The 27,853-nt window shown below is 38.1% G+C and overlaps 2 protein-coding genes across 3 annotated transcripts in view; both read right to left on the bottom strand.

Annotated features, from left to right (window-relative positions):
• LOC140151033 (carbonyl reductase [NADPH] 3-like) overlaps positions 1–25,080 on the bottom strand; it is a 31,657-nt gene extending 6,577 nt beyond the window's left edge. The window contains exons 1-6 of one of the 2 annotated variants that reach the window (XM_072173224.1): positions 24,932–25,070; positions 19,874–20,137; positions 18,778–18,890; positions 18,000–18,125; positions 16,754–16,895; positions 14,131–15,791 (exon numbers count right to left, since the gene is read on the bottom strand). In XM_072173224.1, the coding sequence (XP_072029325.1) occupies positions 15,633–15,791; positions 16,754–16,895; positions 18,000–18,125; positions 18,778–18,890; positions 19,874–20,137; positions 24,932–24,946 (819 nt within the window). In that variant the 5' untranslated portion in view covers positions 24,947–25,070 and the 3' untranslated portion in view covers positions 14,131–15,632. Of the gene's footprint in view, positions 1–14,130; positions 15,792–16,753; positions 16,896–17,999; positions 18,126–18,777; positions 18,891–19,873; positions 20,138–24,931 lie in introns of those variants that run through there. The other variant, XM_072173225.1, reaches the window with a different exon arrangement.
• On the bottom strand, positions 193–10,206 carry LOC140149566 (carbonyl reductase [NADPH] 3-like). The gene is made up of 6 exons (XM_072171644.1): positions 10,189–10,206; positions 8,894–9,157; positions 6,753–6,865; positions 5,611–5,736; positions 4,084–4,225; positions 193–1,500 (listed from the first exon to the last, which is right to left on the bottom strand). Exons 1-6 carry the CDS (start codon positions 10,204–10,206, stop codon positions 1,342–1,344), a joined length of 822 nt encoding a protein of 273 aa, XP_072027745.1. The 3' UTR covers positions 193–1,341.
• Positions 25,081–27,853: the final 2,773 nt, after the last annotated feature.

Raw genomic sequence — 27,853 nt, 5'->3', positions numbered from 1 at the left:
AATAATTTGGTGTTCAAACCTTTGCAGGTGCTTCATGGTGATATTTATTTTATTTTATTAAAAATTGCATTACAAAATATCGGTCATATTGTGGTGCAATAAAAAAAAAAAACTGTAACAAAACTTTGTTTTCAACCAGCTCAGTTGTGGTGAAATTAACTTTATTTAATACAAATTGTGACCATTAAAGACAGCCTCAGTGGCAGTTGAGATTGGATTTAAAAGCACTTCCTTCTCTTGACTCCTGACAGTAAAATTGTTAACTTTATTGTTGGGAGTGGCCTTCTTTTCCGCCTGGTATTTTGTCTTCAAATCTGTTTCTCACTTCTCTTTCCATACAGGCCAGCATGCTTATATAGGCATATTAGCCTGGTTTGAGCATTTTGTTTGAGCCTGGTGGCATCAGGACCCAAATGTGTCTCCACACGGAGCAACCATTTAAACAAACAACCAAACAAATCATCACTGCTGCCATACAGGGAAGTTATTGAATTTAATTTTATGTGGAAAATCATTGACCCAATGATGTAATCGCTGGATTTATATTGATAAATAGAGGCCTTGCATGTGACGTATCATCCCGTAAATATGGCGGACTACTCAAATGCATTCAACAAAAGCATGATTGCAATCTACCGTGACAGTTCGTCTCACACACATAACCCTGCACTACGATCAAATAGGTTGATGACAACATTTGATTGAATGGACTGCACTCCGCCATAACTACGGTGAAAGACACCGGCTCAAATCCTTTGTTTGGAGCCAATCGATAATTTCATGCAGGGCCTCTATTTTGCAGAATCATTCAAAAACATGAGTTTTAATTGCAAATATTTAATTGTCTTCGTTCAACAGAAATTGTCTTCGTTCAAATTTTCAGTGAGCAACAAAGGACTAGAATAAAAGGATTGTTCACACATACATTGCTAACACTTCTAAATAACAATGAGATCCGAAACCGAAAACTGAAACAGAACCGAAACTGAAAAGATAAAACGACCCTTTGTCCCCATTCACAAGGGACATACCACTGCCAATACAGGTGTCTTCAAACAAAGAACATCAACTCAACACTTAACCAGGCCTGTACGCAGGATTTCATTTGGGGGGTGCTGATTTTGAAAAAGTGGACCTTTTTCCAAGGGAGGGGGGCAATTTTGTGAAAAGTGGACAAAATTTGGACAGTTTTTTGTCCAAAAAAGCGTAAAAAACCTGATTTTTTTGCTCGCTATGCTCGCAAATTCTTAAATTTTGGGACTTTTTGTATACTTTTGGTACACCCCCCCTGCGTACGGGCCTGCACTTAGCTATACTAGCTGCCATTCATATTCCTCCAAATTACCAAAAGTCATTTACTTTACAATCACTAAACATCTTGCCATGCGTCTTGCTACCAGGTGGTAGGAGAGCCACATATACCAGTGTCTCCGCTCCTTCATCAGTGGTTTTGTTGCCAGTTCCACTTGACAGATCAGTCTTCACCCACCCTGGATCAGCCTATGGAAATAATTATGAAGAAAAGATGACAACACATCATTGAATACAATGATTAGCATTAGTCAAGGCTAAGGGATACTGAATGGAGCTGTGTGTGTGAGTCTCAACTTTTGATTGAGCAAGTTAGCCCTGTGCCTAATTCGTGTTTGGATTCACCGAAAAAGTGCATTGACTGAGTTTATGTAATTAAAGGCTAAAATTGAAGAGAACTGCAACATTTGCTACTAATATACCAGTGCTAAGGTGAGTTTATGACCCAAAATGTGTGTTTGAGTGAAAGATTCCATTTAGTAGAGTGACTTAGGCCCATGCAATGTAATCATAATATTTTGTAAGCTTACATCATCAATGGCATGCAATGAATCGGTGCCAGATAGACAGTCAGAATTAATAGGTAAATTTTCACGGGAAAATTTTCTGGACACGTGACACCCATGGGCGCAGACATATTAGCATTCTGGAATGTGACCCCGAGCACAGCGGGTGTTCTTCCAATGTATTTGAATAGGAAGAATTCTTCATTTGAGGCAAAATAAGTTACTTGTCGCAAGTTAATAATGTTATGGTAAGAGTTTCCGTAGATAAATATTTTTTTCCGTAGATAGATATTTTTGAAATTACGTTTTGATGATATTGTGAAAAATTAAGATAACATTATATTCAATAAATTTGCAATGCACAAATTTCTATCAAAATTGCGGTCAAAAATACTATTCCAATTCAAAATTACTAAGACTCGAATAGCGAGGTCACCGCCGGGGGTCAGAGATCAGGCTCGAGGTTACACTCACATTGATACGCATTGGTCACGTGTCCAGAAAATTTTCCCGTGAAAATTTACCTATTAATGTTGACTGATAGAGAAGACATTGCAGTATGGTGCTAGGGTACTGATCGGAACTCATGAAATAGGCGCCTGGATCAGGTAAGCTTACGGTTTGTGTGTTGGTGGGGGGTAGGCTAAGCTTTATGATTCCACTGCTGGTAACCCAGGTAATGTTTACAATCATGATGGTATGCAATGACTCAGTGCCAGATGTAGAAGACATCAGTATATGGTGGCACGTGGGCTAGGGCACTGCTTGGAGCTCATAAAATGTGTCCATGGATCAGGTAAGCTTATGGGGGGTAGACTTAAGATTTCACTAACAGGCCATATAATTCAACACTTATAATTCAGACATTGTGGTCATGTTCTTCTTTGTTTTTGTGTGTCTGCCTGGTTACTTGTCCCTCTTGACTGTAAATTGCTGAAAGCCTAAGTCTTGGTGAATTTTTAACATTGTAATCACAATGCTATCTTCAGTAGATAGCAGATGTCACAGACACAATGATTCTGCTTGAAATTTTTTTTTAACCAGCTTCTTGCTCAAATTATGCTAAAAATAAGTTAATTAGATTAAAATAGTCTGAAATTAAGGATAATCAGAAACATGTTGCATCATTCAGATTTCACACCACCAAATAGTATATGTTGTGCGCCCTTGAATTTCACTTCTCAGAAAAACCCATTGATTCTGAATTTAAGCATCAGGATTGGTCATGATTAGTAATATTAATTCCTGCAAGTGTACCACAGATGGGAGAGATCGAATAACTTTTAATGATTTTAAGCAGCCTTTTCTTTACAGAAACACCGGCATGGTTTTGCCTGAAAAATAGGAAATTCCCAGACATTTGACGCTTTTCTTAAGGCAAATTTAGCACATATCTCTATGGGACTCTGATTTGGTGGTGTGAGATCAGCAGGGATTCTCAATTATATCCAACATGATCAAGGAATAAGTCGCATGTCTGCAATTTTAGAAGATTTTACATAGGTTTTCATTGTGTGTGTGTGGGGGGGAGTTCTGATCGACCTGGGGTCTCCCCCCTATGGTCCCACAACTGCTATTGAGAAATCCTTGTATAAAGGTAATAGGTCCATGCCAGTGTTCACAGGCCGGAAACTGGAATGCCCATCTCTTTTGAAGTGACTTGCAGCCAGACTCTGCTTCTGACTTTCACCCTACCTGAGATCTTACCAGCAAAAGTATCTCCCAAACGTGGCAAGTTCATGTTAAAGTGTGCGCTCAAAGCAAATTTGTTGGTAAAACAATGTGCTCTTTGGGCTCAATTTACACATATTGGGAAAACTATACCTTAGCAAGTGATCATAATTCTATTTGTCTTGCAAATTAATGTTTAAAATCCTAAAATGTGTTCAGTTATATATTGTGAGTTACTTGCTTGGTTTAATACAGATATGCAGGTGTACAGTGTATCTCCAGTCCACCCATGCCAAATGACAGGTGCAGGTGCAAACCGGTATACTAGTAGTTTTACTCAGAATATGGTAAATCCAAAGTGAACACCTACACACACACAGCAGTGGCATAGTATCATAGGGGCAGGGGGCACATGCTCCCCAATTGATCTGAAAATTTAGAAAATCCCATAGGAAAACTGCCAAAAAATGGCTTGTGCCCCCCCATCAGGTCCGGTACTCCCCCAATCATGGTCGCCCACACCACCCCCCAGGATGATTCATCTTGTTTGCATGATATGATATGCTTGCATTATGTTTATGCCCATAACACTTACACAATTGACAAGGATGTCATCTCTGCTATCAGCTAACATAGCTTCACCTTGAATCTTTGTAAGAGCACAAACACCCATCTTGGTTGTCATGTAGGCACTATCAATCCAGCCTTTATCTTTGTGCTTGTCAGTCTGAGCAAGCCTGAAATTGACATTGACAAAGAAAACATTCAAAAACAAAAATACACTGCTGAAAATAAAAACGCCATCACTTCCGGGTAATGTCAACAAGAAGTGTCACGGGAAAAGCAGTGGACCAAGTCACTTGTGATCAAGAAAACTAAAGTTTGAATTATTGAATTTTTTCTTCGTTTTAATAAAATATGGGACAAAAAGGATCTAAATTTGATTTTTTTTTTCAATTTTGAGCAAAATTTGGGATATTGTATTGTAAGCTGTAAAATTCATCAGAAAAAGTAACCACCCCTTTAAGGGATCTAAAATGAGCGTTTATTGCGTTTCGACAGTATTTTTGTGGGACATGAGAGCACCTCAGACCTATCGAATTGCATTCTGAATACTGAAGCATGTCTTTCTGATATCAAATAATTTTCATTTTTGAAAATCACAATATAATACAAATTTTATGGTAAATTATAAAAATTTGATATTTTTCAAATTTTTGATATATAACAGTCCTCGAAGTAAATTATATAATTCTAATGACATATTCTTAAAGTGTATGTAGCAGGGAGGAAAAGCCGACGGTCAATTGAAAATTTTGACCTTTCATATTGAAGATATGGATTTTTTTCCCCAAAAGACCTAATTTTTTTTTTTTTTTTTTGGGAAAAAAATCCATATCTTTAATACTAAAGGTCAAAATTTTCAATTGATCGTCGGCTTTTCATCCCACCTACAAACACTTTAAGTATGAATCATCAGATTTATAAAGTTTACTCAAGTACTGTTAAATATCAAAAATATCAATTTTTAATGATTTTCCATAAAATGTGTATTAAATTGCTAATTTCAAAAAATCAAAATTATTTGATATCAGAATGACATTCTTCAGTATTCATGCAATTCGATATGTCTGATGTGCTCTAATGTCCCACAATAAATACTGTCCAAACGATTCATACCCCAGCCCTTAATGAATTACATATTTTTTACAAACATATGCTCTGTCACCTGGAGACCCCCTAGTTTTCCATTTGATCTGTCACCCAAAGACCCTTACAAGTTCAATTTGAACAGCAACTTTCATTTACCACTGATTTTGTTACTTATTTTGAAAAAACAAAGAAATTTGAGGGCATTTAGAACTAGAAATTCTATTTTCGAGGTTTCTGCAGCGCTGTTTTGGCTCTCACCCAAAGATTCCATTTAAAAAACGCTCATGTTCTCACCCAATGACCCCATAATTTTTACCTTTCATATTGAAGTGCCCCCCCCTGGGGGATAGGATAAGTGGGGGGGATGAGGCTGGCCACACCCCTCAACTCATCACCACTCATTTTCCCCCATGCCATTTCCGCTGCAAAACTAGACAATGATGACACAAAGCACACACAATGTACTTACTCTACAAATTCTGCCATTAATTTGACAACATCATCTTCTGTCTTTACTGTGTTGAATCGCTTTTTCAAATCATCCGTTATTTTCTTCCACAACATTGGGGCTACAAAACTAGCTACAGAAGATACCCTGTAACGAAATATGTATAATTTGTTAAACATGTTAAAGGGGGTCAGATGTGAGAATTGGATTGAATCATTATTCCAAAAACCTAATAAGAGTCGTTATAAACCCAAATCCTAACCTTAACCTCACCCTAATCTATAACCTAAGACCTATAATCCTACATCTAAACACACTCTCCATCCCACAGCGTCATCATCCCAATATCTTTGTGTCAAACATTGCCGTGATGATACAGCGAATCCACTCATTCTTCAAAAGCTAAGGAAGGCGATTTTGTTCGACGTCAAGATAGGCCGAGCGACTCAGGCTAAGCAAATCACTTACACGATATGAGATAACGCAGCATTTCCATTCCCATATGGCGATGCCATTACAAGAAAATATGATTTGTTGCCAAGTAAAACGCAAGTTTTGTTTTCAATACAGTAATTTACTGGAAATTCAATACATGCACTCAGCTGCGATTGCTGTTTTCTTTATACACATATATTTAACTGCATTTTCACCAAAATGTTTTTCAATCATACGATAATAAAGTGATATATTCAACTGTTTAAGAATATTATTTATACATCTCTACATCTGAGTTTGTACACTCATCACTGAGCGATCTAGCGATCGGATAGGACTCCTTTTCTTGTGTTCGGAAAGGCGAGCTATCTTATTGGTGAATACCAATCGCTTATCACTCAGTATTCATTTAAGGGAAAACATAATTATTTAGAGGCTGTCGACACTGTGCATTCTATTCTTAAACATAACCTTGACTCTAATCCTATCTCTAACAATAACCCTAACCTTAATCCTAACCTAAAATGACATAAACCCTAACCCGATCAGACTAACGACAAACGACTCAGTTAGCTTGATCACATCACAAATTCTAATACCATGAGCATTAAAATTTACATGCCAGCCCGGCCAATAAAAAAAATTGAATATTGCATGCCCGATGGTAAAAGCATATACCATTGGCGTGATAAAAGCGCAGCCCTGGTTGTGTGTGGATGTGTGTTTACCTTGCACCAGGCTTGAGTATCGGAAACAAAGTCCTGCAAACATTCAGGTGAGCGGTGAAGTTGGTGGCCATTGTAATTTTAGCTTGCTCTGCTAATGGTGTAGGATCTTTTTCCTGTATACAATTGGAAAACAAAAACTTGCAATTCATTAAAATGCAAACATGTTGCCATACTAGCTAATATAGATTTTCTCAGTTAATTTAACACATTTTTAGTTATATTTAATATCCTGTTAAGTTTGAATTTGTCTGTAAAATTTGGAAGTGTCTGTTTGTAAACTTAAATTTCGTCTTTGTTCAAAAAAACAAATTGGTCAAAAAACAGGTTCTTTATTTTATTTATTAATTCTCTCCAAAATAGTTTATTTTACGCCAAACCAGTTCTTATATAGGGGAGACCGGGGCGTGTTCGCCCTATTTTCTTTAATCTCGCCTAGAGAGGACAGTTCTCATGTTAGAAGGCTATATAGTTTTTACATTTTTAAGCTGTATGCTATAGACGAATCCAAGTAGCCAAGTCATGGTCAGGATTTGGTCGGACATCTTTGGGTAGCCGCTAGCACCAACCTGGTGCTTTGAGCGTCCAATTGTGCAAATAAAAGCCGCCTAACACCTAGAGAAGATGCAAGGACGAGGAGGGTTAATAGAATAATAGCTAATAATATATATAATGGAGATAATTCCGCAGGTAATCCCGTCGCATCTATTCATACATATAGTCCTTTTGTTCGCAAGTACATCAATGCATAGATACCGCGTGTAGTTAATCCGATTATTATGTCACTTCAACAGCGAATAGACCATGCTGTGTGTTTTGTCGAAAGGAACTGTATTGTGTTATTCTTTTGTCTGCCTGTGTTTTCGCGGAAGGTGTAAACGGGTGATGGAATGCAGTTTAAAATTTCGCCAAGGCCGAATCATTTCACATTTTGAGTGCATTGTAGCCGACGGCTACCCAACTAAAGGCTGCTAGTCAGGTGTAGGAATGCGTGTATTTGGATTCGTCTATAGCTAAATACTACCACATTTGTAAGGACATTGAGCTTTCAGTAACGGCAGGAGAAGGGAAAATAAAAATCACGATGACAGGGCGGACTTGCCCGTGCTGGGGCAAGTCCGCCCCTATGGTGGGGTAAGTTCGCCCTGATAAAAAGAAAAGGTTATAATATTGCAAAACAATTATAAATTTAATGCAAACGTTTAGTAAAGGGTATATTAGGCACTCACTCTCTTCCAAAGAGTCTACTAAATTTATTGGAGGGTATAATGTAAGCTAATAAATGTAGGGGTCCAAAATGAGCAAAACCTTAATTTACAACTTCGGCATTTATAGTTTTAGGGCATAAACGGTGGTATGAGTAATACTGATACCATTTAACTTTAAAAAATATGCTTGCATGTAGTTTTACTCTTCTTACAAAGGTATTATTATCAATATTTTGCATAATTAGCGATGGGGCGAATCCGCCCGGGAGTCTGGGAAAACACAGGGCGGACTTGCCCTTCACATACAGGGCGGACTTGCCCCAACGCTGCTTTTTTTCTTTACCTCGTGTTATGCCTACTAAACACAATATGTCGATCTTTTAATTGCATAATATGTTGGGCAAAACGTTCACCTTCCAAATAAATATAAGAACGAAAACCGTCTCTGCAAGGTCTTGAGATTATTACAATATTACTAAATTCAAAAATGTAAACTTCCGTGACTCAAAAACGTTTTTTGACGATAATTTCTGTGGCGAGAAGTGTCGGACTGTCTTGTTTTCTTGGGTACTTAGCTATGACGTGTGTCAGCTAATTACATCATCATTGTACTTTTCCAGCAGTCACGAGATCAGAAACATGGGGTGGGCGGACTTACCCCGAGGGCGGACTTGCCCCGGTCTCCCCTATAGATTCCATGACTCTTTTCCTTTTCGAAAAAAGTATACTTCAGTCTGTATAAGTATCATGCGTGAATAATTAAGAAGTTACAGGACTTTTACTTAATGCATATCTGCTGTGAGAATCCCCAGCCACATTGATCTTGGTCAAGGTTGTTGACATTTTGTACTTCGAGATCGAATGTTTGTCAAAGACCATTATTTAACCAGTCTGATTTCAAACTTTAAAGATTTACTTGAATAATTCATTATTCACCTTAAATAAAATGGCAGCATTTTGTATGAGTATATCCAGTCCTCCATGTTCTTTCTGCAGATCATCTCTGAGTCTGGTGATGCTTTCTTGATCATTAATGTCCAGTTGGTGGAAGCTAGGATTCAATCCTTCTTTCTTCAACTCTTCTATTGCGGTTTTTCCTCTTCCTTCATCTCGTGAAGTCAAATATACAATTCCACCATTAAGTTGTTTGCAAAGCGCCCTCACACATGCAAAGCCAATGCCTTTGTTGGAACCAGTTACCTGGCAAGAATTATATAATGAATGTTATAATGTGCATGATGTCTACTTCTAAGAACACAGTTACATCCCGCAGGATTACCCAGCCTTTTTGTGATGAAGATGGATTGCCAGCACCTTTTCTGAGGGTGGACAAAGGGGGAGGGGGAGCCAACTTTTAAGGGAGCAAAAAGTACACAAAAAAATCTTAGATATTAGGCCAGTCAGCATCCCACAGTGGGGGGGACAAGAGAGGGAAAGACTTCTTACAGGGGAAGCAGCTGTCCCCATTTGCCCCCTGGCTATGCCACTGCAACTGCCAAAGTCCTGGGCATGCATACAACAAGATCGTAAATGGGATGGTCCACGAAATGACCTTAATTGGGGCTTTATTTTGATGTTTCCTTAGCTACATTCTCCTCAGACACCCCTTCCTCCTGCATATGTAAGTGTGCATTTTGGCTTCTGGTTTGGACACCTGTGCTCTTTTTGCTTTAAGCAACAACATAACTGTGTCAAAATGGTCCACAAAATGGCGTCAAATAGTTTACAAATACTGAGGGGGCACATTCTGTGTATGGATCAAGAGGTGTCTGTTTTGGTACACTTTTTGGTTTAAGCAATGATAAGTCTCAAAGCCCTTCCCAAGTTTCACTGGGGTCAAGATGAAGAATTTTATTATGAATTATTTTGTATTAATTGTGGGAGCACAAAATGGGACATAGCCTAATTCAATTCAATTCAAGAAACATTTATTTCACAACTTCAAAAATACATAATTATAAATACATATAATGACAAATGCCAGAATTAACAAAACTATTGCATACATAAATATCTAAACAAGCAGTGTATCCGATCACAAACCCACTGCTGTTGTTTTTATTTGTATTGCTGACTTGTTTATTAAATTGATAATTTAGATGAACTTCAACCTAATTACCACCCTTCCCTAAATTAGAGCCCCCCCTCCAGGTTAGAGCCCCCCTGTGAACTCTTCCAATTCTAAAATGACATTCGCTTGAAAATGTTTTAAAATGTAACAGGAAACTTACCAGTGCAACTTTTGCCATGATAATAAACCTTTCAAAAACCAGACTAGAATGCAAGTAGAGTGCTGCTATATCAGTATTATGAATACAAAATATATCTGTCTACTTTATCTTACACATGTAGATAAGGCCAGGCCTTTGCAGATGGTCGCTAAAAATAGCAGAAATAATCAATAGTAGTTGGCCTATCAAATGACAAGAAACTTTGTATGAGTTATGTAATACATGAAGAAAATAGAAATTTTGAACCATTTTTAAATGGTTCAATCACAAATCTGATCACATTTTACAATATCAGCAGATAAGCACTTGTTCAGTGCCTAGTATATCAGTATAATGGGACCATGACAACCCCTCTCTGACATTACAAAATCCACCAGGCCATGCACGCACCCCCTCTTGAGGAACTAGATCTAGTTCTACAGCAGATCAGGCTATAGATGAAAGTGCATAATTTTCAAGTGTTATTTGTCATGTTTTGACGATTTTGAACTACTCGCTTGTTGTTATTTTTTTTCATTCTGGCTAAAAAGAATGTATATGCACGTTACTATTTAGGCCTATGCTGTGTTGAGCATACATGCAAAGCATGAAAATTAATTTCCACAAAATGTGCACTTTATCAGTACCCTCCTACTATATTATTAGATGATTGTACTTTGCAGAGGGCATGCCATACAGTTTGGCTTATGTGTGCAGTGGCGGCATTAGTATTTTTCTTGCCCCCCCCCCTCGGTTTCCCCTCCAATTTCAAGGCAAAAACCCCCAAATTACACAAATTTACCCTTTTGGGGCAAAATTGGTTGATTTGCCCCCCCCACTGTGTGTGTGTGTGGGGAGGTGAAGTATGGTCTGATCGCTATGCCCTGTGGAGCCAATTATGGGTTTTGTAACTTCTTATGGAAAAATGCAACATAGGGCATTAGAAATGGCTGCAAATTGAATATAGGTTCAAGCGGGTCACCTTATGGAAATGCACTTTACATGATGGTTATTTTAAAAAAATATAACATATTTATGGCCGATTTTGGCTATCCACTGGCGCATCAGGATGTATAGTCAAAATCAGCCAACACCTCAGGACCAGTAGTTTACACTTCTTCCCCTCAAAACATGTTGTATTTGTATATATGTGTACATCCATATCAAAAGCGATGCACTTGTCGGCTGCTACATGTGTCTCATTTCACATAATAGCTAGGAATAAATACCAGACTCATCTCAAGTGGATGTAACTTCAAATCATCCCCAGGTCCCATGATTTAGGAATATGTTCTCTGTATTCCTAAATCATGTGACTTCGGTATGATTTGAGGTGACCTCCACTTGAGATGAGTCTGGTATTTATTCCTAGGTATTATGTGAAATGAGACACATGTAGCAGCCGACAAGTGCATCGTTTTGATATGGATGTACACATATGTGACTTGTCATGTCAAAAACAGACACTTTGGCCAGGTTATCAATTTTGAAGTTTTTACATATCGTCACTGGGCGGGGAAAACCTCATATGTCCTTTTTGCCCTTGAACATGGATGGAGCAAACCATTCAATATAAAGCAGGCTTCCTCAAATAGATTTGTTGAAGCGCCACATGAAATAAAAGAAAAATGCAAAGCGCCACTCAATGCTTTAGCACCGCTTGGGAGTAGGAGGGGTGTCCCCCTGTGAAGCTATCGATTTTTTTTTTAATTTGAGGTGCAAATGACGCCATTTGGTGCAACATTTTGTACCATTTTAGCCGCCGGTCGAGGCAGATTGTAGTGTTTTAAATATTTTTAAATAATTTAAATGTTTTTTTCACAAATCTACACGGCGCTGCGCGCCACTCGGGAAGCCACGGCGCGCCACAAGTGGCGCGCGCGCCGCTATTTGCGGAGCCCTGATATAAAGTCTCCGCCTACAAGGCTTTATCCATTTTCAAGGGCCAAAAGTAAATATGCGGTATTTCCTGCATGAACTTTTGGCCCTTGAACATGGATGAAACAACCTCTTCAATATAAAGTCTACACCTACAAGTCTTTATCCATGTTCAAGGGCCAAAAGTACATACAAGGTTTTTCCCGCCCAGTGATGATATTATTAGCATCACAATTTTGCACAAAAAAAACAAATTATGAAAAAGTCACCCCAAGCATATTTTTGGCTATTTCTCCATTTATGATCCTGCCCAAAAGCTTTCGATATATATACCTTGTCACATATTATCTACTCAAAAATAAAAAGATTCATTTTGAAAGAAACACTTGGTTGCTCTGCTAGATATTTAATCTACATTTAAAATACAATTTGGATACAAATATAAATTGCAAAATTGCAATAAAACTTGGCCTTCACAGTCACACCATCTCAATTTATACATTAAGGCGACTCGGGGGGGGGGGGTACTCAGTACAAATGGCCATACGTGGACGTGCCGCAAACATGGGTAGCATTTTCAGCCTTCTGATATATCAATGACCCCCTTTTTCAAAGCCTATTTTGGTATATGAATGGGTCCTTTTTTCAAAATTTTTTCAATTTTTTCGGAAAACATCCCAATTTTCCTTTTAAAATCCCAAAATTTTGGGAAAATTTGTAAAAACTAAGACAATTTTGGGTAAATTCGGCCGAAAATTTTGACTTTTGGTAAATCAATGGGTCCAAATTTCTTGAAAAATTGGTATATTTATGGGTCTACTTCCAAAATCTCAGCGGCACATCCCTACCAAAACCAAACTTGAGTACCCCCCCCCCCTCCCCCGGAGGCGACTCTTACATAGATTTAATATATTGTGATAAACGTGGGTCTTTACAACCCATCTCAGTTGCATCATGGTGAAAAAAATATTGCAAACAAAATTGCAATAAAACTTGGCCTTTACAGTCGCACCATTTCAATTGTGATAAACGTGGGTCTTCACAACCCATATCAGTTGCATCATGGTAAATATTATTTAAATTTAATACAAAATTGCATTACAAAATATATCAGTCATAAATATGGTGCAATGAATTAATGCAGCATTCAAATAAGGTGCTTCCTTGCATCAAATACCTGTGAAAGTATGGGTACGGGTCCGTGTGACCCATAAAAATTGAACCAAGCAAAGAGCAGAAAATCCTAGTTTTGTTGTTTCACTGGAAAATCTGGTTCACATAATATGTCCAGCTCCTTAAAGGCCAATATTGGAATGTCATCTTTCCCTGGGTAAGATCTGACACCAGGCCAGCCCATGGCCAGAGGGTAACATGAGTAGGTTTGTTTCAGCTTGAAGGCAAGGATAGTCTTGCAAATATGGGCCAACTTTCCCCTAGGCCATCTAATATGCCATGAATTAGTTGGACTATAACTGGTATCTACTGGTCAGTTTATACTCCTATTTCACATCTGTTATTTTTATATGGGCCTTTAAGTACACTTTCATTTTAGTTTCCCATCAAGTTTTCAACCCGGGTTTTCAATTTTCTACAATATAATTGTCCGTTTATCTTAAACAATTTATCAAGATGCGTATGAATGATGATGACCGATGTTTGAACAAATATTTACACTACAAGGTACAACATTAAATGATGACGATTTCAACTTTCAAGTACAAATCGTACATCACTATTGTCTTATTGTCGACAACGGCATATTGTGACTTGTGACTGTAAAGGTAAAGGAGACGATCCTGTTTAAACAGTAATCGGAGTGCCCATCTCTCTTTCATTGGCGATTGGGCCAGACTCCTCCATGTAATGTTGCTATAGGGGGATCCCTACACCTCCGCCACAGCGAGTCTGTTACCTTCCCAGCACTTAAGAATGCCGGTACCCATTTATACACCTGGGTGGAGAGGAGTAATCGAGATAAAGTGCCTTACTCAAGGACCCAACACGATGGCGTCGTCGGGGCTCGAACCTGCAACCTTCCAATTATGAGTCTGAACCCGTTCCTCTCGTTCATCTTAGTGATCCTATTGTTTCTATAATCTACACCAACATCTAATATTTCATAATAGTCGGACCCTGGAAAATTAGTGAGGACCCTTGAAATTTCAAAGGCAAGGGTCCAGAGGACCCTTGGATTTTTTTCTTATTTCAAAGCTTGATTAAATGTAATACAAAACTGTGACAAAACATTGTTTTCAACCACCTCAGTTGTGATGAAATTAACTCAATTTAATAAGGCCCCTTAATTAAATCCTGAGTCTCATAGCTTGTGAGAAATGAACAATTAATGCAAAATGCTTTTTTTCATCCTTTTTTGTCTGAACAGGCTTTGGGAGAAGCATTTTGTGCAGAAAGTATCCAATGTCTGTTGCAAATGTTGGAATGGTAAATAAATAATAAAGTCACTGCTACAAAATAATTCATCTCTGTGTTGAAAACTTGAAATCAAATAGGAATTTTGAATTTTATTTTCACCTTTTAATAAAAAAAAAAGAAAAGAAATAAAAACAGAATTAATTATACTTGATTTTCAAAGAGGATTTTGCTAATGTGGGTGGCAGCTTTAAAACTCAGGTTTTAATTAAGATGGCATAACAACTTCTTTTCAAATCATCTCAGCTGCCATACAGAGAAGTTATTGTAGTTGAATTGAATACAAAATTGTAACTTGACTTCAACCATCTCAGTTGCCTCATGATTAACTTAATTAAATTAAATGTTACAGTTGATAAAATTATCTCGGTTACATTGTTGTAAAATATATTAAATCTAATAAAAAATTGCAAATAAATTTGTGGTGTGATCAAGCAAAATCAGTCTCAAGTCGGACATACCGTATTTCGTCAAATAAACGCCCCCGGGGGCGTTACATTTTCCAAATGGGGGGCGTTTATTCAAGGTTAATTTCAGAACGATAATTCCCGTTAAAATCATTAGGTAAACTTAAAACTCACGCTAAAATGACGAACTATGAACTAGAAACACTGACTTCTGGTTCACTTCCGGTTTCAATCCAGATTTTCGCCAAAAAGTGACACTATTATCGACCATGTGTGCAACTTGGTAAGCTTACTACACAAGATAGCATGAAAATATCGGCATTTTTGAAACATCTTGGTTGAAAAAAGTGGTGGGAGCATTTATTTGAGGGGGGGCGACTATTTGACGAAATACAGTATTCAATTTTCAGTTTTCCACATGATTGTATAAAGCATTTGCAAAGCTACATTTTGCAGAAAAAACTCATTGAAATTGAACATTTAGTTCCACAGATATGAAAAGTTGAAATATTTCCAAAACAATATGCAACAAAAGAAATTATTGTCTTTGTTTGGCTATATCTGGAAATCAATATATCCCAACTTCCGACAGATCTTGCTTGATCACATCACATTTGGTCTTCATTGTTAGATCACCCTTTCATTATTACATGCTAAATTTACATACTACAAATTTTTATGCTTCATGGTTTGGTCTGTATAAAATGACTACTGCAAGTAGTATTTTACTGCCATCCAAATTACTCCAAATTACCAAAAGTCATTTACTTTACAATCACTAAACATCTTGCCATGCGTCTTGGTACCAGGTGGTAGGAGAGCCACATATACCAGTGTCTCCGCTCCTTCATCAGTGGTTTTGTTGCCAGTTCCGCTAGACATGTCCGTCTTCACCCACCCTGGATCAGCCTATGGAAATAATTATGAAGAAAAAGATGACGACACATTATTATTGAATACAATGATTAGCATTAAAGCCATATTGTAACCAGTGTTTCTTTGTTTTTTACATTACAATCGTGTAAAAAAAAGAATTTCAATAAATATTGAGGGTGTCCTCCTCAGCAAATGTTACAATATGGCTTTAATCAGGGCTAAGGTATAAAGCAGGGATTCTTTTAAGGAAATTGCTTGTGGGCCACAGATGAGGGCCGAACTCATTTCAAAGATATATGTGTTTGAGAGCCCAATATAGAGGTAGTCATTGTGATGTCAACGCCGCCATCTTAACGCTTGACTGAAGAGGTGCATCATGCGCTGCGACTTCCGCGAAATCGGGTGCGTAATGTCTAACGCGATCGGCAGTACCCACAAGATGGCGGATCCCGCGCCTCTATACACCTTGTTTTGCTGTTTCCTGTATATTTCAGAGCTATATTCAAGGACCTGGCCCTCAGGTTGACTATTGAGCAGTCGTGGTGCCAGGATTTTTTTTTGGGGGGGGGAGGAGAGGGGCAGGTGGGGAAAAGTGAATTTCAGGGGAGAAAAATTAACAAATGTGGGGAGCATCTTTGTCTTGATGTGCGTTTATAATTGCCTGTTTTATTACAGAGATGCATGTGTACAGTGTATCTCTCCACCACACCCCCACCACCCACCCCAGGGCCAGGCGGCATTTACAGATCCTTAGCAAATGGGTGTAGTTTTACTCCTGAGTAATATGGTCAATCCAAAGCATGCACACACCCTCACCACACACACCAAGCAACACCCCATGTCCACACCCAACCCCACACATGCATCCACCTGCATTGTATACACCTTCATACCCATGCACCCCATATAGCATGTAAGTAGCTGTCCTTTGTACACCCCTGTTTATCTTGTTTGCATGATATGCTCACATTATAATATGTGCCTGTAATACTTACACAATTGACAAGGATGTCATCTCTGCTATCAGCTAACATAGCTTCACCTTGAATCTTTGTAAGAGCACAAACACCCATCTTGGTTGTCATGTAGGCACTATCAATCCAACCTTTATCTTTGTGCTTGTCAGTCTGAGCAAGCCTGAAATTGACAATAACAAAGAAAACATCCAAAAACAATGATTATGATACACTGCTGAAAACAAAACCAGTCACTGCAGGGAAATGTCAACAAGAAGTTTCTCTAGAAAAGCAGTGGACCAAGAAGTCACTTGTGATCATAATGGCCCATAGAACAGTATGGCGATGACCACCATGGGGGATGTGGCTATCACTTTGTCATTCATAACATTTAAAACCTGAGAGGGGGTCTTTAATAAATTTGTACGGGGATGTACCATGCAGACCTTCAGATGCTGATTTTCTCTATACCTACTTTTTGCTGTTTTTGCTACCCATCAGTATACCAATTTTTGACAAAAAACACCCAAATATTACCCAAATTGGGCACTTTTAAGGGCACTTTTGGCAGACATTGTCTTCTCTTAACTAAAAACCCACCCATTGATATACCAAAACCGCTGAAAAGGTACCAAAAACTGTGGCACATCGATTCCCATATACCTTCAACCAGGGAGAGACCTCACCCCCACCTAAAATAAACTTCATATTTCAGGCCTAAATTTTTCAGTAGGATTGTGAGAAAAATATAAGCTTTCCTGATGCTTGCAAAATCTCTATTTTGATAGGATTTAAGTGAGGGGATGAGGCTGTTGATCTGGTCACACCCCTTTAAGGGGGTACTTCACCCCTCGATAAATTTGTGTCTATTTTTGCATTTTTCTCAAAAACTAATAACACAGTGGTAACAAAAGTTATGTATATTATAGGGGCAATCCGATTACTGCACTGGAATTTCAGTGATCCAAGACAAGCGGTTCGTTATTTATGATGAGAAATAAGGTATCGTTAGGATGTACCTCATTTCCTATCATATATATATACTGAACTGAATACTGTCTTGAGTCACTGAAATTTCAGTGTAGTAATTGGATTCCTTGCCCCCAAAATATACATAAATTTTGTTACCAGTGTGTTATTATTTTTTGAGAAAAAATGAAAAAATAGTCACAAATTTACCACAGGGGTGCAGTACCCCCTCAACTCATCACCACTCATTTTTCCCTATACCATTTCCGCTGCAAAACTGGACAATGATGACACTAAGCACACACAATGTACTTACTCTACAAATTCTGCCATTAATTTGACGACATCATCTTCTGTCTTTACTGCGTTGAATCGCTTTTTCAAATCCTCACTTATTTTACTCCACAACCTTGGGGCCACAAAACTAGCTACAGAAGATACCCTGTAATGAAATAAATATGTATAATTTGTTAAATGGGGTTGGAAATGTGAGAATTGGATTGAATTATTATAAGTCCTTAACCTCATCCTGATCTAGCTATCCTTAATCCTAACCCAAAATGACATAAACCCTAACCCTGTCAGACTAACGACAAACGACTCATTTAGCTTGATCACATTACAAATTCTTATACCAAACATGTCAAACAGTGGCATAGATTTCTTTTTGACATTGGGGGGGGGATGGGTTTGGAAAAAAATTCTTGAAATATAGTAAATCCAGCACCTTTTGGCGATAGAATAAGTCTATGGTACAAATGCCATTTTGCCATTTTGAAGTTAAACTGATAAAATATTGTGCAAGCATGTTATAAATTTGAGCGTAGCATGAAAAAAATTGGGTTTGGGGGCTAAAATGACCAAATATGGGTTAATTTGGTCAGAAACCCACATACAAGCATCAACATTGGGGATGATTGTATGGACCATCCCCCCTGGCAAAATATTGGGGATTTATCCCCCCTGGGATCTATGCCTATGATGTCAAAATGTACATGCCAGCCAGGCTAGTAAAAATTGAATATTGCACACCCGAAAGGAAAAGCACATGTCATTGGCGTTCAGCCCCTGGTTGTGTGTGGATGTGTGTTTACCTTGCACCAGGCTTGAGTATTGGAAACAAAGTCCTGCAAACATTCAGATGAGCAGTGAAGTTGGTGGCCATTGAAATACTAGCTTGCTCTGCAAATGGTGTAGGATCTTTTCCCTGTAAAAAATTGGAAAACAAACATGTTACCATACTAGCAAATACAAAATGTTATAAAAACATTATAAACATGTTACAGCCTAAACAGTAAACTCGTTCTGGTTTTGGTCAAAACACTTTGAGAAAGATGTTCATACATTTGCTTATTAGTACTCTAGTTGGTTATAGACTCTCAGAAATGCAAAATATTATACAGACCTGCCAACCTACGGAAGTCAGAAAGAAGGACATTGAGACCAAAACCTTGTACATGTACACAAACCAGGTACCGACAATTTCAAAGTCTTGAGGTGTGTAATACTTTCAGAATTCAGAGAAGGTTTTGCAGGTCTGAATTGATCATATCAGACACTAACATTTTCAGAAAGCAGGACTGTCCCTCTTTTTCACTTTGGTAAACCCCAAATGAGGGACGTTCCCTCAAAATGAGGGACAGTTGGCAGGCCTGGATATATTTCAGTTGACCTATGAAGGCTATGATGTTACATGTTTACAATTCTTTGAAATCTTTTACTTGTTGTTGAAATATTGACAAAATTATAAGGCAAGTTTTGGACCCAAAATATTGTTAACATTATTTTGGTGTATCTGTTGTTGAAGTTTTTATAGAATTATATTTAAGCAAATTTTGGACCCAAAATATTTTTTACATTATTTTGGTCAATAATAAAGAAATAAGAAAGTATCAGGAATGGAGAAAATATAAAAGTTTACTCAAAAAACAAATTGGTCACAAAACAGGTGTTTTTTTTGTGTGATTCTCTCCAAAAATTATTGATATTACGCCAAACCTATTTTTATTCCATGACTCTTTTCCTTTTTGAAAAATGTATACTTTGGAATGTATTGTATGTGACTTTTACAGAACTTTTACTTTATGCATTTTTGCTGGTAGAGTCTCCAGCCACCTTAATCTTGGGAAATGTTAACATTTCCCAATTTCAAACTTTGCAGATTTATTTGATTCATAATTCATAATTCACCTTAAATGCAATGGCAGCATTTTGAATAAGTATATCCAGTCCTCCATGTTCTTTCTGCAGATCATCTCTGAGTCTGGTGATGCTTTCTTGATCATTAATATCCAGTTGGTGGAAGCTAGGATTCAATCCTTCTTTCTTCAACTCTTCTATTGCGGTTTTTCCTCTTCCTTCATCTCGTGAAGTCAAATATACAATTCCACCATCAAGATGTTTGCAGAGCGCCCTCACACATGCAAAGCCAATGCCTTTGTTGGAACCAGTTACCTGCCAAGAATTACATAATGAATGTTATAATGTGCAATAAAATCCCACCAGTGTCACCAAAAGGTGATGTTTTTTGAGCGCTATATACATGTAGCAAAAAGAACAGGTGTCCGCAGAACTCCCGGAGGTCTTTGGGCAACCTCCCAAAACCTTATCTTGTGAAGTATCCCAAAGTCTCCTGCTAGCAGGACACTTCTGTATGTATTATAGTCATAATCTGCTCTCGCATTGAAGTACATTGTAGGCCTTTATTGATAGCGGTATTATTTCTACATGCCACCTAGATCGTATAGGCCTACATCATCATGTAGCTATAGACAATTGTCGTAATTGACCAAATATTTTTCTTGCCCCCTCAGTTTGCCCTTCCCCCCCCCACGCTTGAGGTAAAACCCAAAAATTATGGTAACACCCAAAAAATTACAGAGACAGAGGCTTTTTTTTCACATGTATGCAAATTAGGTATCCACGTTGAAACCATTGGGAGTACGGAAGAAATATTCATTAATGGGAGTTATGTGGCCATTTCTATGTTTGTACCGGGCAAGTACCGGGCATTCTTTGACGTCTTGGAGACTGCTACAAATTCATCCAAGGTAAGCAAAGGGTTGGGTATCAGGGGATCGCATTTTTAACTATGACTAAAATGTTTCGGAGTTGAGGTCCGCTAAAAGTAGACCATTTCGGGGGCTGTTGTATTTGGTGTACATGTCACGTTTTGAACAATGAGTGAAAACCGACTTCATTCGCTGGTGAATTGTAGCGACGCTGCAGTAGACAGCCGTTCCCGGAGAATGTCTGTATACAAATAGACATAGTTCATCACTAGAATCAACTGAAATTTTGGGAACCACAAATGGTAGGTATGCCAGGTGAATTCAAATTTGCCATCAAACTGCATCATTTTATATTAAAGCCCTCGAGTAAAGAAAGCCAAAACTGAAAACCTTTTGTCATAGCACTTTCAGTAGCAAAGTTACATCTTGTCAAAGATTGACTTTCATCAAAAAGATCCAGCTAACAAAACAGCATTTCCGTGATGTTTCTAGATCTTAGTCTCATGATGATAGCAGCTTTTCTATGTGGAAGTGCTATCAAAATCCCTCTAAAATTCCATGTGCCAGTGTCTCATCACCATAAAAAATCATACATTTCGTCAAGTGAAGTATAGACAACATATTTATGTAGGTTTCCTTGACCTACCTGTTCTTTTAAATTTCTATGTAAATATGTATTGTGTTCTAGGTGAATTTGGCTGACTAGCAAATGTGTTAACTAAGGTTTGCCTAGACTCGCACGCCAGTCCTACGATACATACCGTACCTAAGGACTGGTTCACACCATTTTGTCTGTCTATAGAAAATACACACTTAACGGTTTGTGCAGGTCAGATATTCGACAAATTTCTTCAAAATTTCATCAAAGGTATATAAAATTGGTACCCACCTTATTGTGCTTGCTAAATCAAGACTTGGTTGAAACAAAATTAAGGATCGAATGCATTTTAGTGTCCAAAAAGGCAAAATTATCGCCAAAGTTCTGCCGAATTCTCCACCCTTGCGAAGAGGTCAGAATTGGAATCGGGAATAAAAATGTCCGATCTTTGCGATCAAAAACACAAAATTACAACTTTGGACGTACAATTGGCAAAAGAAATGATTGCCAAACAATATAGAATAGAACATTTGATGTCAACTTGTCAAAATATTGAAGAAATGTGCTTCCTAAACTTGTGGCGAGTATATGATCAGCTCTTTAATAGGTATGTTCAATTTTTGTTCATATGTAAAATTTTGAAGTTCAATATTTTTAAATTGTGGGATAGGCTTTTACGACGGGAATTCATAACAATTAGTAGGTTTTTTAGCGGGTTCGCCGTCGGACTAGTTTAGAACTGTCAAGCTTTCGTCAGGAGTAGCTCTGACTTCTTCAGGACAAAGTGCCTAAGATTGATACATGTAGACCGCCCTTGTCTACTGATGACTCTGAAAAGAGCCGTTCACTGAAGACTGCCCCTTGTCAACAGAGAACAAGCAGATCTCGCCTATCTGCTAATATAAAGGTTTTGGTGGCTCTGAAAAGAGCCGTTTGCTGAAGACTGCCCCTTGTCAACAGAAACAAGCAGATCTCGCCTATCTGCTAATATAAAGGTTTAGGTGGCTCTGAAAAAGAGCCGTTTGTTTACTGAAGACTGCCCCTTGTCAACAGAAACAAGCAGACCTCGCCTATCTGCTGAATTTTGTAAGTTTCAAACAACCAATCACAGAGCCGCTAATCTGTACCACGTCCGCAATTAAGTGATATAAACGCTCATCGTGCATACAATCAATCAATCGGTCCATGAGTGGCCAAACGGTTCCTGGTAAGTCGTATACTTCTACTACAGTATATGCAGTCTACTAGTTCTCTGTTGACAAGGGCAGTCTTCATTGAACAGCTCTTTCTCAGAGCCAACAAACCTTTAATTTAGCAGATAGGCGAGGTCTGCTTTAATATTTTCTGTAAGGGGCAGTCTTCAGTGAACGGCTCTTTTCAGAGCCACCAAAACTTACAAAATTAGCAGATAGGCGAGGTCTGCTTGTTTCTGTTGACAAGGGGCAGTCTTCAGCAAACGGCTCTTTTCAGAGCCACCAAAACTTACAAAATTCAGCAGATAGGCGAGGTCTGCTTGTTTCTGTTGACAAGGGGCAGTCTTCAGCAAACAAACGGCTCTTTTCAGAGCCACCTAAACCTTTATATTAGCAGATAGGCGAGATCTGCTTGTTTCTGTTGACAAGGGGCAGTCTTCAGCAAACAGCTCTTTTCAGAGCCACCAAAACCTTTATATTAGCAGATAGGCGAGATCTGCTTGTTCTCTGTTGACAAGGGGCAGTCTTCAGTGAACGGCTCTTTTCAGAGTCATCAGTAGACAAGGGGCGGTCTACATGTATCAATCTTAGGCACTTTGTCCTGAAGAAGTCAGAGCTACTCCTGACGAAAGCTTGACAGTTCTAAACTAGTCCGACGGCGAACCCGCTAAAAAACCTACTAATTGTTCAATATTTTTAGCTGAAAGTTCTTTCATTTGAAAGAGAATCAAATTACCTAAACAATAAGGGGTCAATCATGTTTCTAGTGCATATACTTTTGAAGTTACAGACAAAAATAGTGTCACCAAATTGTCCAAAATTTTGTGTGTGAAATTTTGACAGCAGGCACATGTACAATGTACACTACTGTATGTGACCCCAGATGATCTCCTATTCTTTACTGTAAGAAAGCTGTTTTGGATGGTCTTGATTTACACACAAATTGCTTTTGAGCTAAATCGAGTGTCGACTTGGTGGAACATGGATTGCACTATGTGATAGTTTATGAATCCATTATTATATCCCTCATTAATACATTCTCGTTCATTAAGTGGTTAAACGAGTATCATGTGACCAAAAATAGTTTTGCTATTTTGCAAACTTGTTAACAAGCCGATTGATGAGGACGGGTACTATTCAAAGTACTATCTCCGGGAAATAGTTTTACTATCTCCCTCTGAGCGTCCCGAGCGCCGTATGACCTCATAACCGCGTCGCAGTTCCTAGTGGTCAATGCAAATCGCCACATACGCGGGATATCAGTACCGGCTCCAAGGTATTAATGTGTAGCAATTCGTTTTTGTCTTGGGAAGCACACAATTAAGCAGCACAGACATGACAGAAGTGCAGCTAAAATACGGCGGTTTAATGGCATAATCTGAGTTACATCAGGATCAGTATCTCAATATTGATGGTGAAATAACAGGGAATATGTTTTAAACATGGTTACTCGTTTCACGGCGGTATTGTAGAGGTTGTCACACATTTTCATGGTAAGCTTTAGCCACTCAACTGTGTGCGTGCTTCGTGCATTCAATCAAAACAAAGCAAGGCCGGCGTAGCCTTGACTAGGCCTAGCCTACATTTATGCCTAGGCCTATGCCTTGTGTTTAATGAACAAAGAATATATTAATGAAGGATATAAAACAAATATTTACTGCTCTAAATTGGGATCTGGTGGAATCTATTGGTCCCCTCGGTGAACTGGAGACCGTGAGCCTACTATTTTCCTCGACCTGGCGGTCTCGGGAAAATAGTAGGCTCACGGTCTCCAGTTCACCTCGGGGACCAATAGATTCCACCAGATCCCTCATGAGCAGTAAATATTTGTATATTATCCCAGTACCAACATAAGTCAACATCACTTTTATAGGTTTTGGTTGTCAAAATTAATTTTTAGTAATTTTTTCCATTGAGCCCCTCAGTAAAGCCATTTTTGGACCGTACAGGCACATTCCACTTCCCTATGGACGAATAGCGCCACCTATAGTGTGAGATGTGAGCCTGGCTATCTTTAATAGGCAGGAATTATTCGGTTTTTGTTACTGCGCGAGTCAATAAAGTTCCAACTTACGCATGCGTAAATTCACAAAAGCATGTGTCATTCACGCAAAGCGCAGTTCGCGTAGGTGCTGCGCCTAGCTGTGTGTACGCCATTCTGTATCAATCCACGATGTTATGAGAGTATAGGCAAAATAATTCCCATTCAAACGCATGGGAAACTAAAAGTGCATAACACCGACTAGACCGAATAAATCAGTCCCCAATACAAAATTTACTTACTGACATTAACCGACTAGGTTTGCCTGGTATACCTAAAACGGGAATTTAAGCTTTTTTCGTGGATGGATTATATACTAAAAAATGTCACAAAAAATGTCACAAAAAAGAGGATGGTAGGATCACGAAATTTGCACCCGTCTAGTACTAAAATCTACATACTTACCACTGCAACTTTCATGATTTGATGCTTTTAAACCCGGGCTTCTAAATATAGCTTGTGTTTCTGAAGAAAAGAGAAAACTGCAATGTCACGGTTCGGGTTCGGATTATGTATGTACCTGTGTATGTATATCATTGTATTATTGCATAACATTCTTTGTTTACATGCATAATATTAACAGCCCGTCATACAATGGATTTGGGCGCACACCACTAAGTCCCATCATCCGTGAAAGTATTAAAGATTTGTTTTTCTACCCCATAACACCATTTTTCACATTTTGATACAATTGATTCTTAGTTTCCTGTTTCCCGCCCGCGTCCAAAGTAAAGAACCGCAAAATATTTAATTATTTTATTCATATTTTGGATTTTCTCTTTTAAATTAACTTTTAATGACTCACATTTGCTACTTTCTGACTTTGATCATATCAACTATAAAGAACATAACTGTACCATTACTTATAAAAATCAAACATAGTTGTAAAATAATTAAATGCCTGTTCCTTGTCAAAACGAGTTGATGTAGGTTGCGACCGCTTGTATTAAAGTTGTTTTAAAATAAAGAAAATAATAGATAATTAATAAATAAAAATCACCTCATCCCTTGTTTTCAACCATGAAACAGGAAACTAAGAATCAATTGTGAAGGGCCTAAAGATAAAAATTTAATTTTCAGAATTTGAAAGCTTAATAGAATTTGATGACTGACCACTGCACTGGAGGAGTGAGTAGTTGGTTTAAAAAAATAATAGGATTAGGAAGTTGACGGCCCAGGATTGACGGGCACAGGGAAGATGCCTCTGGACCCTGGAGTTCTACCTGCTGGGCCGGGGCATCATGGAAGCAAAAATTGACCTTTAGGCTGAAAAAAAAAAATGGGATCTTTGTAAAAGAAGAAGAACCTTCAATGAATCCTTATAAAGAAGGGTTCTAAGTATAAAAAAGATAATGATTTTTTAGAATCATAATGGGTTAACACTCTTTCTTTTTCACTTTTCTTAAGGGCTGGGGTATGAACGTTTGGACAGTATTTATTTTGGGACATTAGAGCACATCAGACATATCGAATTGCATTCTGAATACGAAGAATGTCATTCTGATATCAAATAATTTTGATTTTTGAAATTCGCAATTTAATACACATTTTATGGCAAATCATTAAAATTGATATTTTGATATTTAACAGTACTTGAAGTAAACTTTATAAATCTGATGATTTATACTTAAAGTGTATGTAGGTGGGATGAAAAGCCGACGATCAATTGAAACTTTTGACCTTTCGTATTGAAGATATGGATTTTTTTTCCCAAAACACCCAAAAAAAATTAGGTCTTTTTGGGAAAAAATCCATATCTTCAATATGAAAGGTCAAAATTTTCAATTGACCGTCGGCTTTTCCTCCTGCTAAATACACTTTAAGAATATATCATTAGATTTATATAATTTACTTCGAGGACTGTTATATATCAAAAATTTGAAAAATATCAAATTTTTATAATTTGTCACAAAATTTGTATTATATTGTGATTTAAAAAAAATGAAAATTATTTGATATCAGAAAGACATGCTTCCTATTCAGAATGCAATTCGATAGGTCTGGGGTGCTCTCATGTCCCCACAAAAAATACTGTCGAAACGCAATAAACGCTCATTTTGGATCCTTAACTTTGCGATGAGTCCCTGAATTAACAAATTAGGAAGTTCCTAAGCTTATACCTAATTTTAAAGGCAAAGTCCCCATGCCACACACACAAAATGGTAATTTTAAAACTGCAGCCAACGAGCTAATACCGTAAAACCCTGTCTACAAGCAAATAGTGTGCTTCTGATGAAAGCTACATTAATCCAGTCGCCATTATGGAGTTTGAGCAAATAAATTACGGATCCAAGCATATACAAACAAGTGATTATTTTAAGACCGATCAATTGTATTGGTACATTAACGCTTAATTGCTTCGAATTAATTAAGCTTTTATAAAAAACCTATATATGCTTGTAGACGGGGTTTTACGGTAGTTGAGACTAATTATGAGTTATGACTGATATTTGATTTTCTTACAGGAAACATTCATATTGTCCCACTGCATTAATTTTATTCATACGTCTCAATGTTTTGAATGTTAAATAATAGGATGAAAACACCAGATATTTTCACACAATCCCAATGCATTAAGGTATGGTCAACATGCAACATGTGTACAAAAGCCAGATATCATCCAAGGTCAGAAACCCCATCCCGGAACCCCATTGGGTTATGGGAATATCTGTAAACATCCTCTGTATAGGCCTAAATCTTAAAGGTTCCTCAAAGAACTTTTAAAGGTTCTTTATAGAACCTTAGCATTGCTTAGGGTGCCTACGGGACAAAAAGTTTCAAGTCACACATTTTTTTCTAAGAGCGTAGGCCTCCCACCCAGAGACAAGAATACCGGTACCAAACGTTTGGTATTATTGTCTCATGCAGCTCCCACACCCACCCACCCAACCACTCACCCATTGATCAACATGATCTTGATCAGTCAGTCGGCAACCCCCCCATGATATCTAGGCCTGGTAAGGGGTGGTGCAATAATTATGTGTACCCCGGGGGTGAATTCTCAAATGGTCTGCCAAAAATCGCTTGCCCCCCCTCTGGCCGTGCCAAAAAATCTTTGCCCCCCCTTTCGACGTGCCAAAAACCTTTGCCCCCTTTTGATGTGCCAAAAATCTTTGCCCCCCTTACACATGCAAGATTTTGGGGAACCCGAATTTAAAACCTTAAATTGTCTTATCATATAGTGCGAAAGCTATGAGCAGGAAATTTTGCATATTTGAACGTGTTCCTAACGTTTTCCGAAGCCTTTTTAGGGCAGAATATAGAAACGGTGCCCAAAATATCTGTGCCAAAATTGCTTGCCCCCCCCTTCGACCTGCCAAAAATCGC

Source organism: Amphiura filiformis, chromosome 4 (genome assembly GCF_039555335.1).
Source record: "Amphiura filiformis chromosome 4, Afil_fr2py, whole genome shotgun sequence".
NCBI lineage: Eukaryota > Metazoa > Echinodermata > Ophiuroidea > Amphilepidida > Amphiuridae > Amphiura > Amphiura filiformis.
This window is presented reverse-complemented; position numbering and strand designations above follow the sequence as displayed.